This window comes from Chlamydotis macqueenii, chromosome 1 (genome assembly GCF_036417535.1).
Source record: "Chlamydotis macqueenii isolate bChlMac1 chromosome 1, bChlMac1.mat, whole genome shotgun sequence".
Classification (NCBI taxonomy): Eukaryota; Metazoa; Chordata; class Aves; order Otidiformes; family Otididae; genus Chlamydotis; species Chlamydotis macqueenii.
In genome coordinates, this window is record NC_141556.1 from 100,939,495 (window position 1) to 100,956,240 (window position 16,746).

The following is a 16,746-nucleotide window of genomic DNA, read 5'->3' on the forward strand; positions in this document are numbered from 1 at the left end:
TCGTAGTTCAGCCCCGATCGGACCAGACTACGCAGTCATGATGATAACGCATCATCCACTTTTTTTTCCAATTACACTATTATAATGTGTTTATATTTTACCTGAAAGTGAACTGAGATCATAGGGAGGGAATAATGATCAAACTCGGACAGCCGCAGTGCTTTTGAGCTCAGTAGCATGTCTCCAAAATGCGAGCAAGTAGTGAATTCCGAGGAGGACTGTAGTAAGAGAGTGTGCATGCAATGATGCATTCTTAGTTTTGATTATTGAACTTCTAGTGTTCTATGGCTCAAAGATGTCTTTAAATCAGAGGTGGATCTTTATATATAATATCTTTCATTAATATTTCTTCTGTAAGTTCATCTAGTTATTTTTTGGAGATATTTGTATTTTTAAAGTCCATGACATCCCATAGCAATGTTTCCTTGTCAAAAAAAAAAAAAGAAAGATGGAAATGTTTTTGTTGTTTTTAATCTGCTACATGCCACTTACATTTAAATGCATATTGGTTTTATACTCTCCACCTATTATCTGCTCCATTATATTCAGGGTTGTATAGACCTTTTTAAATTTATTTTATTCCGTACCTTTGAACACCCATCTTGTCTTTTTCTCCAGGTCTGTTAGTTTCAGTGGATCCTTTTGGGATGGGGTATCAAGACTGCAATCAGTAAGCAATATGCAAGAATATCCTAGGTTTCAGTAGTGCCATGTTTTTTTTCTTTTCCTGATCATTTCTGTCATTTCATTTATTTTTTTCCTTTTAGTCTGGTTTTGAGCATGGAGATTATAATGTTATAGAGCCATCTATCTGCTATAACCACAAGATCTGTCTTGAGCAGTGATAGCTTAGTAGAGTCCTGTTATTTTTTTTCTGTAAAGTTAGGAGCATTTTATTCTGTGTGCATCACTATGATACTGAATTTTGTGCCATTTTAGCACTTGGCAACTCAGTATCATAGGATTCTTTGGCAATTTTTTGTGGTCAATCATCATCATTACTACTATTAATACCTTTGGATTGCAAAGGATTTGGATTACTACCATGAATACCTTTGGATTGCTAGCACTGTATTGTAGATTCTTTCTACATACACTGCCAGCAGGACATAAGCATTGGTCCCTGGGGGATGCCACTCTAAGAACTGACCTTTTCTTTCAGACTGTTTGTTTCCTATCTTTTGACCAGCTACTCATCCATGAATTGACTGAAACTTAAAGAAATAGTAAACAGTAGCCAGATAAAATGAGAACTGACCTCCCAAAAATGTGAGCAGAACATTTAATTCATCAGTTACTAAGATACAAGTTCTTCTCTGCACTTCCTGATGCAACTGGGATGAAAACTGAAGCAATGGTACTTGCAGAGTAGCTCGGCCTCATGACAATTCTGATCATCATCTGTGTATCTGTGTGTGGCACTGTAACTCTCAAAAGAAAAGCCTGGTTTTTGTGATGTTTCTGACTCATTTCTAGAATAAAATTTTGAAGAAGCCTTAGATAAATAAAATCTAGTGTACTCCAGAGCAAGCTGTATATTAATTCGGTATCTAGGTTCCTACATTCTCTCTAGTACAGCAAAGAACGGAATATGAAAAGGTATACTGGAGACAGTACCATAGCCTATATGGTGTTAATTTTGCATTTAAATCCATTTCACTTTGTCCTCAATTTTCAAGTTTCCTTAAGCTTCTGAGTTTTTATTGGCCGCTTCTAATTGCATGGTGTGGAAGGAATTATGGCAGGGGTTCGGGGACAAGGCAGTGAAGAAGGAATGATCTGGGCATTATGGCAGCACAGAGAGAGGCCACCTGATTACTGAAACATGCAAACTGTTTGCTGTACATGTCAACTAGACATGCGTGTGGAAATCACTACCTGTGAAATCATTAATGACAGTTAATGACATGACATGTTCAAGTAGTGCATGGTAATACTTTATTTTTGATCCAATAATGAACAGTTCATTAAGCCCTGGATCAGTCAGGGGCATCATTTCAGAGACCGGTCTTCATTGATGCTTTTATGAAAGCATAGTGCCTAGTAACTTTTTTTTTCAATTTAAATTACTTGTTTTTAGAGAAATATTTGTATATTCAGTAACTCAGTTCTGCTGTAAGACTGGACCTTGTAGCAAATTCCTTTGCTATGGAGTTGTGCAACGTAAGGCATCCTTCAAATAAGCATCTCAGAACAAATCCCTTTCACCTTTTCCATTGACTTCAGTAGGACTACTTGTGTAAGCAAAGTGGATAGGCTCTGGATATGCAGACTGAAGGACTCTATAGGAGTAACTTTCAAAAAACTGGTTATGGCTGTAATGTGAGCTGTGCTGACACAGCTGGCAGATAGATCTTTGCCAGAAATATTAGTTTCATGAGAAATGACATTTTTTTCCTATCATTACTGTCAAGTAGTGCTATAGTTTCTAAACTGGGTTTGGTAGAAATGCATGGTTCTCATATTTATTTTCAGAAAAGGAAAAGGTTTCTCTGTTAATGAGGACCAGACAGCCAATACTTGAAAATTCACTGGTGCATTCTTAGTCCTAGGGAAATGCAAAGTCCCACACTCTAAAAACATTACGAGACTCCTTGGCCCCACGAGTCTCACCATTACCTTTCAAAAGACCGATCTCAAAGAGATTTTGGAAAATACTTCTTTTTATCTGTCTTTGTGCAATTGTCTAGTTCTCACCAGGGCTCTGAGGACACCATCAGTCCTTACTGGCTTGCTTGGCCTTTCCTGGGACTTATCTCCACCCCTGCCCACAGGCCCAGGATGCTATTTCAGCTCAGCCTGGGGCCATCAATCCCTGCTCCAGCGATGCTGCAGCTGGCCAACCCCAGCCCTGTTGGACTGAAGTTGTTTGGATTCACTGCATTCATCTTGGCTTGGCTCGCTACCTTGCCTTCACCTGATGCTCACAGGACTGTGAATAGCACTTGCTGCCATCACCACCCAGGCACCATGGGGTCCACCCTGTGCACGAGAGCATCACCCAGCCTATGTGTCGGCCGCTCTTGGCTCCCCTGCCCTTAGGGAGCAGCGCTGTGCTTGCTGCTCTCTAACAGCTCTAGCTGTCTCTGCTGATGTGTAAAACAGTCCCATCTTCCTCTTCACTTTGCCCCGCTTCCTCTTCCCAGAAAAGCATACTGAGCTTCCAGCTCTGTAAGAGTGGGACCTCTGCCCATTTTCAAACATGAACCCCTTTTGCTCTATCTCTGTAATTAACTACTTTGTTTGTTTAAAAAACTAAACAAATATATGTTCTTAAAATAAATGGGTAAAAGCCTTGGGTCTTTCAGTGAGCACCTTGTAGATGAAGGCATCATAGCTAACAAGAAATGATGTCTGTAGTCCACTTAGTTACACAAACAAGAGACAATGGTATCAACTACTTGTGTGTCTTTGTCATTGTATAAAGTTCTTTAAATTGCACTGTCAAGAAAACATGAATGCAGGACAGAGGTAAGTGGTCAGAAATATTCAGTACCATTTCACTTACATGGATTTTGAGGGTCAAAGCTATGCATTTTTATTAGACTACTTCTTGTCTTTCAACCCAAGTGAAGATCAATGCTTCAGAACAGGCAAGGGACTGCATGTTGAAGTGTTTTGTTTCAAAGGAAATGCTCCTACCACTACTGATGAGAATCCCAGCTTCTTTAGATAGCGTTCCCGATTTCATAATTCTTCAATTTTTAGGAAAGTAATTTAATATGTTAATTCTTTAAATTTTTTAACTAAAAGGTGATAGGGTAGGAGATATCTGTCTGGAGGTTTTGTAAGTATACCACTACTCAATTCATCTTACTGATGACCTATAGGAAGACAAAATGACAGGTTGGGTGGAGTATTTTAGAGAAGCATCCTACTATACTTCTAATGCTAGTTAACATGAAGTGTCTCTGATGATCTGTGGACAGATATTTCATCTTGGCTGGTTTAGTTCTGCCAATATCTTAAGCACTGATTCTTTCCATTTATCAACAGTTTTCCTCCTTTTTGAAGACACAAATAGATGTGTTCTGTAGGGGTTAATATTCACTAAAATTGATGTATACTCAAAACCATAAATAACTTTTTCTGAAAAACTGGATAGCTAACTTGGGGGGATGGGGGGGAATCAGGTTCCACATATTTAACTTTAGCATTGTTAATCAGGATATTTGAAAGAAAATTAATATTTTCCCAGAGATTAAAAGCAAATTCAATCTTTTTGAAAATCAGGGGGTTTTGTTCATTTCAGTACTGAGGGAAATGAAAGACTGGTAGAGCTGACTGCAATTGGGCATAATGAGAGCAAATTCCGAAATGCCTTCTCAGCAATTTTGTTATCTTGCCATGTAGTTTCTCTAACATTCCAATAGACACTAGAGAAGACTGTTGATAATATTGAATAGTCTAAATTATTATTTGAGAATGTTCAATTCTGACTATTTGGAACTTTGCACATGAAAAATTTGATTCATATGCTCAAATAAAAGTATCGCTCCACTGAAGTGGCATAAGGCTTTTGTACAGAATGATGAATTATGTCCAATATTTAAAACTAATCTCTCTCATTGCTTTTGTCTCTCTTCACTCTGAAGTTCTTCTCTTTTCCCCATTTCTGTCATTTGGGGTGGAGAAAAAGACAGAAAAAGACTTCCATTTGTGTCATGGAAAATTATTGCACAATTCAGTAACATCGTACATAAAGGAATAGTAACTGACAGATGCATTGGAATTACTGTGCCAAATTAGACCAATGGTGCTTATAGTTCAGTGCCTTTTGTCCTAGAAATAGTTCTAGATGTCTCTGTGTCTGGACCTGCTGGGCTTGCACCTCAGCATTTAGTAAAACCGCAGCCAGCTCTGTGACAGTCCCTCTGCAGTGTCTGTCATTCAAGGAAAATACAGAACAGGCTTTTCAGCAGAAACAGGCATTGTTTCACATCACTGCTAGTTCTGGGACATCAAGAGTCTGATGCACTGTGTTTGCTTCTGGCTGCTTATGCGTATCACTGTCTTTGCATATCCAGTAGGAGCTCAAACATCTTGCCTTCAGTTTCATAGCAAGGGTTCTCGGTGGTATCACTCGTCACTTTAATTAGCTAGCAGGGCATGCCAGAAGTTCCGGGCATCTAACAGGCTTCCTCCTTTGCTTCTCTGCCCTCTTTGTTGCTTTTCACATCAAGCATTTTGAGGTTGCTGATACATCCCGAGCTTCATCTTGGTGGAGTAATGGGCTGTAGCTGTCAGTTACAGTGTTCTGCTGGAGTTTTAAAATATATTTAAATATTTAATCAAATAAATGGTTAATGCCTCTTGTTTTTTAAAAAGATGTCCAACATGTGAAATAAAATTAAAAAAAAAATCAAATGGGAGATGGCGAAAAAGCAGAGTAAAGAGTAGACTTTGTTGCCCACTGGACAATAGATAATGTCGGTGTCAGTGCCTTGCTGCGGTCTTTTCACATAACAGATCACAAGCACTTTTTCTTGTTCTAAGCTTGAAGAAGAGAGCATTTTGGGAAGACTGCCTCTCTCTCATGCATAGCTTGAGGTAAAGAATGAGGCATTCTGCAACACGTAGTTCCAATTCTGTCTTTAAATGTGTGGCAAACTGAGCTGTTGCCAACTCTATAGGGAAAGCGAGCGTTGGTGTGGGTGTGGGTGAGTGAGAGGCTAAATTTCATTTCAAGGGCTGATCTCTAAACACTTCTACAAGCTAAGCAATGTGAGCCTAATATTCCAATTGCAAGGGGACTCCTGGCACTGCATAGTAAAATTGCTTATTAAATTACAATCAAGAATAAAATCAGGAGATAGACACTATTCAGCTGGCAGCATTACAGAAAAAAAAAGGTTGAATTCTAATTATTTGAATAGCAGCATTAGTGTTCTTTTACTCTGCGAAAATAAAATTAGCTTATCACTGATATAATTATTAATGTATGAGATGAGGCAGATACACAGTTTGGTTCCTAACACCCCTTCTGCCCCTTCTCCTCACCCCCTAAAAGAGACAGAATAACCTAAAAGTAAAATGGGCTTGCGTAAGGGCTTTCTGATACAGGGAGCTGAGACAGATTTCATTGCTACAGTAGGCAAATGTAGATGATTTATAAATTATCTTAATTTGAAGGTGAGGCATTGTTTAAACAATAAGTATTGCATTTATTATTTTCCCAGTTAGATCAAAATGTAAAAAGACATGTCCAATATCAGTAGCACTGTTTATTACTCTAATCAGAAACAGGAAATATATTTTCAGCTATTCTAAACCTTATGTGTTCTTTTATTATGCATGAGCAGCTATTACTACTGTTCAGTCGTGTATTCTCTTAAGGCAGTCATATTGCAATCTCTACCTTTTGAATGGCTTTCAAATAAATAAAGCAACTTTTTTGCATAAAAAAGATATACTGTAAACATAATTAAGTATTGAAATTTACATTTTTATGAATATAACATCTTCATACATAAGACTAATCCATTGTAAAAAATTTAGAGGTTTTACTTCACTTTGTCATTAGAGCTAGCAGAAAATAATTTTATTTTACATTACATCACTGAATGCATCTTATGCCCTTGAATGTGAACTGCCTTGAATTTTGTTAAGACTCTGTTCTCCATTCTCATTTTCACACTCAGTGAGCCACTACTGTTTCAGTCCAAAAGGGATCAGTCCGTAAAGCTGTATCATGAAACTACTTGTAGAGTCTAATCAGATTCTTTAAAACTCATTTATATTTAGCCAATAGTCACAAATCTAGCTGCAAAGGCTGCTTGAGACATGACCTCTTTTTTTTAGTATAATTTGGGAATACATAATCAGATTTATGAAAAGAACACACTTCAAAAATATTTTTTCTATTATGTTATCCATAATGTGTTATAAACATTAAAAGTAAAATCTATATATATCAAAATGCCTTTGATTTGCATATATGGATTTTTTTATTTCCCTAAAAGTAGATATTCAATTATTAACACAAGACTTTTTATTAAAATTTTAAAAATAATAAATGATTAATAAAACTCTCCAAATTAGAAATGTAGGATTATAGTGAATTTGCTAATTCATCAGTTTGTCATGATAAACACAGTCTTACAGTAACACAACCGTCTCAACTGGTAGACTTTTTTTGCTTGTCATCTACTGCAATCTGTGCTAAGGAAAGAAAATACAGAATTTTTCTTTTGCATCCTCCCTCGAATGCTGTTATGGCACTCCAGGAAGTATACTGAGTGGACATAAAGCAAAAGGCATCAAGTGGGATTGCTTGGTAAGACAAGGTTGTTGGAACAAGTGTCTCACCTTCTACATCATTTATCAGCCAGACTGGCACGTGGCTGATGAGGAAGGGTGTTTAGGGTTGTCAGGGCAGTGTCTCTTGTGATACAGATCAGCATGACTGTTGTTTACCTTTTTAAAAGTGCTGTGTCCAGGTCCAAAGAAGGAGTTCAATGACTACCACAGCCCTGTGACTTAGGCCAGGAAAATATCAATTGTCCCCCAAAATCTGCAGAAGCTAGGGATCAAAGGATGAAATTACGTAAGTCTGGCAATAAAATATTTAAAAATAAAGGACTAAACTTGATCCAGTAAAAAAAGATAAGACCCATGACTCTGTGGTGTGAGGAGATATTTTGAGCTATACTCTGCAGTTAGACCATGAAACTGTCTGTTTCTCAGAGGACACATCCTTCAGGCTGGACAGCCCAGTGCATAATGTACATTTCAGGCACTGAATATCTAAATCTTCCACTGCCTCAGGAGGCTTGGACTCACAGATCCCACCAAAACACCATTGTAACTAGACCATGAGATCAAACACCAAATGCTCTTATCCAATTTATTTAGAAGGTTTAAATATTCCCTGGGAAAGAGACAAAAAGTTAGACTGGGCTTTCCTTTGAAAATGTCCTGTCACAAATGTCTTTGTCATCCTCTTTCTTCATTCTCATACCCAAAAACATTTGTAATTGGTCCAAGTGGAAGAGCTGTACCAGGAAGGGACCAAGAGCATCGCACACTGCAGTTCTGGCTAAGGCAGGCTTAGAGATGGGGTGGGGCATCACCTCATCTCTAGAGATGGGCAGCAGGTGGGGTGTAAAGTTCTTTGCATCTCTGACATACCAGGGGAGTGATCTGACTACTAGGTTACTGGATTAAGAAAAAGGGGAAGGAGGGTGTTTGGGCAAAAATATGAAATAAAGTATTACCTTTACCTTAACTAATGCTAAAATCAGTAAGTGGTTTGCCACTTGACTTCAACCACAACTGAGCAAGCAAAAGCTTTAAAGAAGCAGCTGAAAAAAAATGTAACATCATACAAAGGACATCTTAGCCATCATACAACAGAAATGTTAACCATACATTTTTCATCAGCAGGTGAGACTCAGCGATGAGAAGTTACCTTACTGGCACATCACCACAGGCATAGAGCTTTGCCTTTGAATACTTTTGGGTGGAACAAGCATCTTCTCAGTCAGTTGAAGTCAGGCTTCAGCAACTCACAGACAATTTTTTATACATTCAAAGCAAATTAGCAGAGATTTACATAATTGTTTTTAACTGTGACTTCTCTTCAATTGCCAAACGGATGTTCTAGTTCATTTATTCTTTTGTTTCTGTCAGAAATACAATTACAACGCTGAGCAGAATCTATTACTGCTTGTTGAAAGTAACTACTGCTAAGTGAGCTCAGCTCTACTGACTGCCTCCTTCTACCATCTAGTGGCACCTTCAGCATACTGCTCTCTCTCTCTACTTATTTAAAGAGTTATATGGAGAATGATAATAAATGTATACTTTTGAAAAAAGAAATGTATCTGGAGAAAAAATACTTTGTCATGAAAAGGGAAAATAGTTTTCATACATGAACTATTTATGGGAGAACAGACCAGGTTCAATGATATAAATTACTAATGTCAGATAAAAATTCAGCATATTGCGGTCTTGTAAAGAATAAGTCAGGTTTGTTGATTGAATTCTCAGAGATTTTTTTTTTTTTTTGTGGTAACACTTGGATTTTAAGTTGAAAGCTGCAGAATGAAACTATTCAATATTCTAAGGAAATGCCTATCAGAAACACACTTTGTTTGCTATTTACCCAGATATTTAAAGGGCACACCAAAAATTTAAAGAGATTGTCAAGAGTAAAGAATAATAGAAAGGCTATAGTTTCCTTTCTGCTTACATAATTTTATTAAGTGCTTTCAGCACTCCATTTTGCAATAGATGTTTCTATTTCATTTAAGGAAAAAGAGATTAAATGTCAGAGTACTAGGAATTTCAGGCTTGGGATGTTTTCAATCAAAAGGCATGTTCTGACCAATTATATGACTCTAAACAAACATGAATAATCTAAAATACTTTCTGTTCTTAGAACTGAGGTGTTGTGTTTTGTTTTGTTTTTTACAAAGTGCTGGTTTTGGTGAATTAGACTACAAATGAAACCAATTTTTAATCAAATTCTGAAAAAAGTGTATTTCTTCCTTTCCACTTGCAGTAAATTGACAAAAGGCAGAACAGAATCTCAACATCCAGGATATCTTTTGTTTTGTTCTCTTTTAAACATTTGCTGTTCTGCATTCTGGTCATATTGATAAATTGTCAATGTATTTTCCAGGGTGGAAAAATCCCCATAAGGTGGACTGCTCCTGAAGCTATAGCTTACCGGAAGTTCTCTTCAGCAAGCGACGCGTGGAGCTACGGCATTGTAATGTGGGAGGTGATGTCCTACGGTGAGAGACCATACTGGGAGATGTCCAACCAGGATGTAAGTACTGCCAAGGACTAATCTGCGAGTTGTTGAAATGTTCCTTGAAAACGATTGTCATGCCCTGCCCTGCTTTGCTTTCACAGTCATTTTCTAGGCTGGAACCTCAACTTATTTCAATCAACGTAACTCTGTCAACTTCAATGGGACAGTTAATTTATGCAGCCTGAAGACTTGGCCCTCTACAACTAAAACCTTGACTAGCTTCCTCATATGGATTAAAGACATATTAAAAATAGCCAGGTTCTAACAGTGGCTAAATGTGGCTTTCATCCAATCACATCATATCATTTCATCCAATCGTATCATCAGATAGGCAAGTTGTTGCAGTTTTCAGTTAAGCTATAAATCTAAACTTGAGGGAATACTGGAGCTATTCTTATGATGAAGTTGGCCCATTGTCTCCAGTACAGTCTGACAGTACCCTTCAATGGGCACAAATGTTTAAATTCTAAAAGAGTTAAGCTGCCATGAGAAATGCATTTGCCAATTCTCCTTTCTAAGAATTAAATGCATTCTGTTTACCTTTAAAACTACATATAGGCTCAACCATAGTGCAGGACAATAGTCCTCCCTCATAATAAAGTTATGTTTTCCTCTTTTTTTTTTTTTTTCAAAAGTTGTGGCCAAATAAGCCTTCCCAATTAAAAAAAAAAATAAAAAAAAAAACAACCCACACTTGCTTCTAGTAAAATTGAAGGCTTGTTCTAGAAAATGAAACATGGGAAAAGGGAAATGTTTTTTTTCCACCACAATTTACATTTTCATTAATTTTCTTGTTTGATGGATACCTGTGACAGCTCAAACTGGTACATTCAGTCTTCACATCAGCTATCAGTCTCTATGTCAGAATGCAGAATATCAGCCAACCCATTTTAACCTCTCTCGTATATGTGCCTAGAATACCTCTGCATTGGTTCTGAAGAGTTGACAAGCCTTTTCCCAGATGGCTGTTTTTCTATTGTTACTAAGTTATTCAGCTGTTCAAGTCTGGTTGCTTGTTAGGGCTGATCAGTCATTTGGGGATAAGGATCTGAGAGATATTTTCACTAAAAAAAAAATCATTTCTGAGTGTTTCAGGAAGAAAAGAAAAAAAAAAACAACCAAAACCACCTAAAACATAAAAGACTAGTAGAACTAATAAAGCCTTATTTCCTTTGGATTTGTACTCTACAGCCTCACTAGTACTATAACCCTGCTTCTCTCAAGCATTTTTCTTGTGAGTTTACCCTTTGGAATTAGACCAGCTCTCCTGTGGATCATTCTCCCATGACAATGCCTACAGCCTCCATCCCCTCTCCACACATCTACCTGCCAGCAGCCCAGCTCCCTGCTGTGCTCCTTAATTAACACCAGTTATGGGACAATACACGCTGTGCCAGGTTTTGAGGTATGCTTCTGTTGATTGACCAGGCAGTGGCGGCTGGTTGCCCATTGAAGAGAAAAAGCAACCACTGAGCTGAGATAGTCCTTTTCTCTTCAGTGTAGACATTATTTTAGTACTACTGGAACTATAAATACATCACAGATCTACTGCGAAATAAGCTTATAAGCCCAGTAAGTTCAATTCTGTTTCCCACAGCTAGCAATCTGCTGGCATCAGAGATCCTTAGACTAATGAAGATCTCCACATGCGGCTGACACAGGACATATAGGAGACCTGAGTCCTTCTGGAGCAACAACTGAAAGCCAGGCAGGATATCCTAGGGAGTCTAAAATTAGACATCTGATCTTTGATGACTGAATTGAGGCTATTTTTTTTCCTCTGGGGCACAGTGTGAAATCATCTGTGTATAGATTTCTCATATATTTAAGTATCTATGTCTTACAACCAACTTTATGCCTCTGCCCAGCTGCTGACTCTTACAGAATTTGTTTAATTTGATTGAAGTGGGCCTGTGGGTTCAAAGTTAATAAAAGAGAATGTGAACGAGCAGACTCCAACTAAAAATTTGAGTACCCCAGCCTCAGTACCTTGCCTGAGCCACTTATCAGCTCCTGAACTGCCACAGCTTACAAACACCAATTTAAGGCAAACTGCCATTGTTTTCCTTTAAAAAAGCCACAGATGTAAGATGTGTTTTAGGAGCTGATTGCTGAGGAGTTAGGACATCGCTTCAGCCTTGCAATAGCAGAGGGTGCTATTCTTGAGCTAATCTTCTGTTCAGAAGCAAAGCTGAACACAAGCATGGCAATATCAGCCTGGTCATCATTAGTATGCTGTTGCAAAATCTGATTACAAGTGCATTGCGTGGATTGCACTTTGTATCAAAATGCATGTATAGCCTCAAATGTTCTGCCTTCCCAAAGTAATAGATGCAATGGTTAGTTTCACTGTGCATCTTCTTTTAACAGGAGATCAAACAGAACAAGAAACTGGGAAAAATATACTAGCAAAACACAGAATCACACAACAGCTGGGGTTCAGGGACCTTTCAAGATTGTCTAGTCCAGCTCCCCTGCTTAAGTAGGGTCAGCTAAAGCAGTTTGATCAGGGCCATCTCTGATTGGGTTTTGAGTATCTCCAAGGATGGAGACTCTGCGTCATTTTTGGGCAACCTGGGCCAGTGCTTGGTCACATGCACAATAGAGAAGTGTTTTCTTAGGTTTTGATGGTTTTCAGTTTGTGCCCCAACGGGCACAAACTTGTCCACTCAATGCTTTCTGAGTAGTAAGCACAATGTCCACGTCTGCCTTTGCAAGTGAGGCTCACTGGGCAGGTACTCTTTCCCTTCCACCTCCATTAGCACTGCCTCGTTAAGGGACTGCACTGTCATAAATGCAACATCAGCTCACAGTCCTTTCTGTTGTTGCCCCTGTCACTTGCCACTGGCACATCCTCTGAGTGTATTGTGGGCAGTAGTTTTTTGCTTGGTTTTCCTCACTGTGTAATTGATATTTCATTTCTCCCTTCCCACTTCAGCACTCCATTCATAGCTGGATTTTTTTAGAGAGTAAAGAAGCCCATGAAGCCAAGCATACTTCTGAACAAAATCGGTCCTACCATGGTGCTTGGCTTCTGTGCAGTGCCAGTGTTTCCAACTGCAATGTCACCTCTCCGTAACTCTGCCTCTGCCCCTCATCTTGCCAGTCTGATATCTAGCTGCTGGTGATGGGCAGCTGGTAGTGACTGCAGCTCAAGGAGCTGGGGGGAAGAAAATACTTTTTTGCTGTATCATTGTGTCCCACTGTCATGCAATCTTGTGCTACAACACAGAGAATTTCAATCTCTATTCCAGTTATGAGTGATTTCATCTGGTGTTGGGTCAACTCTGTATGAGGAACCCAACTGTCATCATCTGGTTTACTTCTCCTGTAACCATAATCCTTTTCCTCACACTGGCCCACCTCTTGACTCTCCCACTGCTGTTACCACTAACTGGGAATGGGAGGAGAGAGACTTCTTATGAAGTCCATTTGCCCCACTATTCACCTCCTGGGAGAGGGTTTGAATGACTGGTAGGACCCTCACATAGAGTTCAAGTTGCCAGGTGAGAGTAGTGCACAACACAGACCTTCTAGCTGCCTCTCCTGTTTTTTGGGGCTGGCTTCAGCCTGTCCTCCTCCCCTCTATCAGACCCTGTGATGTATCTATTCAAGGCCATGCCAGCAGTGAGAATTCATAAAGTGAGCCTTCCATTTAAAGTATATTAAATATTCTGCTACAGCGTGAAGATAGCAACACTTAATTACTCCTACATCCAAAACAGAAGTATCTGTTAATTCAGAATAATTATATGGGCCCTATGGATGCTGCTTATGCTAAGGATGCTGTCTCCTGGGGGCTTTCCCTGCAGTTCAGCAACGCGCAGCACAAAGGACTCCTTTTCTCCAGAGCCCTACCCACAGGCTTTCATTGCCAAAATGTTAACAGTGAGCACCTGTGACCCTGTAAATACATTTAGTGATTCTAAATGTCATTGGGAAATTTCAAGTCATTAGACATATTGCAAAGCTTACGTTGCTGGATATTGGGACGTTTCTTTTACTACAATAAATTACCCTGAATTCATATGAGATTATTTTGCAGAAATAATAGGGTCTCTTATCCGACCCCTCAGTCACAGCAATCAAATCAATCATGAGGAGCCAGTTCAGGCAGCAAAGAGCCCAAGCTGATGCGAAGAGAAGTGTTAAACTGATATCTGCCACCTAAATAAACCCAGTCTGATTTTCAGAGACTACAACTATTCACAAGTATCCATCAAGTCGGTGCAAGCCAGAGAGACTCAACACCTCTGCAAATCTAGCATCTTCTATTTATATTCCTAAGCAGGGATTTGGAAGCTGAATTTCAGGCAACTGAGTTTGAAAATGCCTTTCATAAAATTTTAATACTGTACATGGTATAATGTAGAGGCTCAAAATGTTATTAACTTTGAGAAATGTTCTTGTTCAAGTAAATAAGCATTTTATTATTGTGGTAAGTCACTTCCGACCTGTGTTGGTCCTGATTAATGCACTTCTCAGATGTGTGGCAGGCACCAGAGGTGTCCATTAATTAGGGCTGCTGCACAGTCTGTCATGTCTTATTGCTTAATTAATAAACATTAGCTAAGATATTGAACTTTCCAAGGAAACTAGTGTACTGATGAACAGATTGTGCTAAGAGGCTGGCTTCCTAATGCTCGTGTGAGGAAAGGAAAATTTATATTCCGTGCATTTGGTTTGTAGAACAGCTGTGAATGAAGTCTACTGGGACACCTGTTAGAAGCCACTGTATAAATTACTGCATGTTGCAGAACTACAATATTTAAAAAAAAAAAAGAAAGAATATTTAATGGATTGTAATCAATATGCCAGAAAACTACTGGAGCAAACAGAATAAAAGTTCTTACACTTATGAAAGTTTCTTGTAATAGTAAAAATAACTTACCCTAATATAGTTCTTTCAAGCCACAGATATAAAAACCTTTGGCAGGCACCTGGAATTGGCTCCGTGCCATGAGCAGCTGCCTCTGCCTCCTGGTAGATTTTTCAGATGTCAGCAGGACACAGGGACAGCGTCCCTCTGGACTTTCTTCTGTCTCAGTCTCATTAAAAAATCTGTCAGTTAACTTTTGAAAGCAAAAATCTTTGTTACTGTTAATAATGAAACTATCAGAAAGATTACCGCTTAATTTTCAGATGCCATTTTTGCAAATTTCAAATTATTTTGAAACTAAACATGCATAAATTTTATGTGGAAGACCATAAAATATTTTTCAGATAACTTTGGTATCATAGTTAATATTAACTCTGTCTTCAACCTTTACAGCTATGTCTAACATCAGGCAAAAACAATAAAATGTATTTAACAGGCTCCAGTGTTTAATACCTATGGACAAAAATATATCAAAAGAATGGTCCCCTTCATAAAAATAAAAGCCTATGCATTAAAAAGCATGGAAATAATTTGCTATGTTAACTGTAAAGAATATTCCCTTTCCCTTATAGTTTATATTCTTACCTGCCAAAATGTGTTACTTGTAAAAATACACCCTGCCCATTTTACTGATCTTAATGCTGATCCACAAGACCTTCTAATGAGTTTTAAACATACTCATCACTGAAAAGAAACCTACAGCCTCTTTCTGGGTGTTTGATGGCAGCACAGAATATCTGCATGTTTTCCTCCTTTTGATACCTATCAAGTGTACGTCACACAACCAGAACTAGAGAGCAGTAATCAGCTTTTTTTTTGTTAGCAGATTCAGGCCTTCGTTTGCCTAGAAACTAAGCTAATGCTCCTGTTGTTTTGGGTTGAAATAGAGAGGACATTGATTTGCTGATATAGAAAGAGTTTACACCGATTGCTAGAGCTGTTGCTATACCCTTCTTGTAGATACAGACGTTAAGACCATTTCACGATTAATGTGGTGCGTGTTGAACCTTAAACTGGCAAGGAAAAAGGCATTTTAAAGATGTTACCATGTCTAATCTTTACATAGTATATAATATATCATTTTATATTACAAAGAAAAATTTAATACTTCTTCCCTTTTAGGTATGTGGGTATCTAAGTCCTTTGTTCGGAGATAGGTGCTATGCAAGTAGCAAAGCAAGAGCTAAAATACGGAAATAAATAAATAAATAAGGAACTAGAAAGCTCTAATTCTTCCTTTGAGATTTGATTCCCATTGCAGTATATTAGACACTTATCACATCTTTACTCTTGCTTCTTAAACTCTAAAAATAATACTTGCCTCACAAGGGATACTAATGAGGCAATATTTTCAGTTTATTTTTAAAATGTGCTGGTATTAATGAGAAATTATAATTATCTCAGTACCAGCTGGCATTTCTCTTCATACTGAAATGTTCCTTTTGAAAAAGAGAGGAAACAAAATGCACTGTAACTTCTTTTTCAAAGATATGGTAAAATAGAGAGAGTTAGAGAAAGTATCTGGAAGATTGTGGTTGCTTTTGGTTTATTTGCTGAATAAATTATTTCAGAATCACCTCATCAGCTCTCCATTGTTGTCTCAAGCAAATACTGTATGTCTCATAAAGGCAGAGAAGTTTTCCCTTTGCCTTAAAACCAAAGTACATTTCATAAATTCATCATTTTCAACAGCTAAAGTTAAATGTAAAGGCTATGCTGTCTGCATTTCTGGGCTGCTAAAGATTGCCTCTTCAGTGACAAGTATCAACTCAGCTATACCCCACACCGAAACAAGTACCTGTATTTTATGAGGCCACTTTTGACAAACTGCTTGAGACACCTGAGTTTTGACAGATTTGTGAACAGAATTTCATGCACGTGGGGTTGAATTTCACCCATCTTGGGTCCGTAACAGGAGCAATCTGAGGGCATATTCATCGCTAGGAGGCAAGGCTTTGGAGGAAATATTCCTCTAGCAATCTGACGGTATTATTTCCTATGGCAGCTTTCACTTTGAACCATTGAAGTAAATCCCAGGGAGATAAACAAGCAGGCAGAAAGGCAGGTGGAAAGATTATCATATTGGCATACTATTTACCACTAGGTA

At 38.3% G+C, this 16,746-nt stretch overlaps 1 protein-coding gene across 2 annotated transcripts in view; it reads left to right on the forward strand.

Annotated features, from left to right (window-relative positions):
• The window catches only part of EPHA6 (EPH receptor A6), a 535,028-nt gene that overhangs the window by 509,500 nt on the left and 8,782 nt on the right, over positions 1 to 16,746 (forward strand). For both annotated transcript variants that reach the window (XM_086763129.1, XM_086763139.1), the window contains one exon: positions 9,626 to 9,775. In XM_086763129.1, the coding sequence (XP_086619255.1) occupies positions 9,626 to 9,775 (150 nt within the window). The remainder of the gene's footprint in view (positions 1 to 9,625; positions 9,776 to 16,746) is intronic.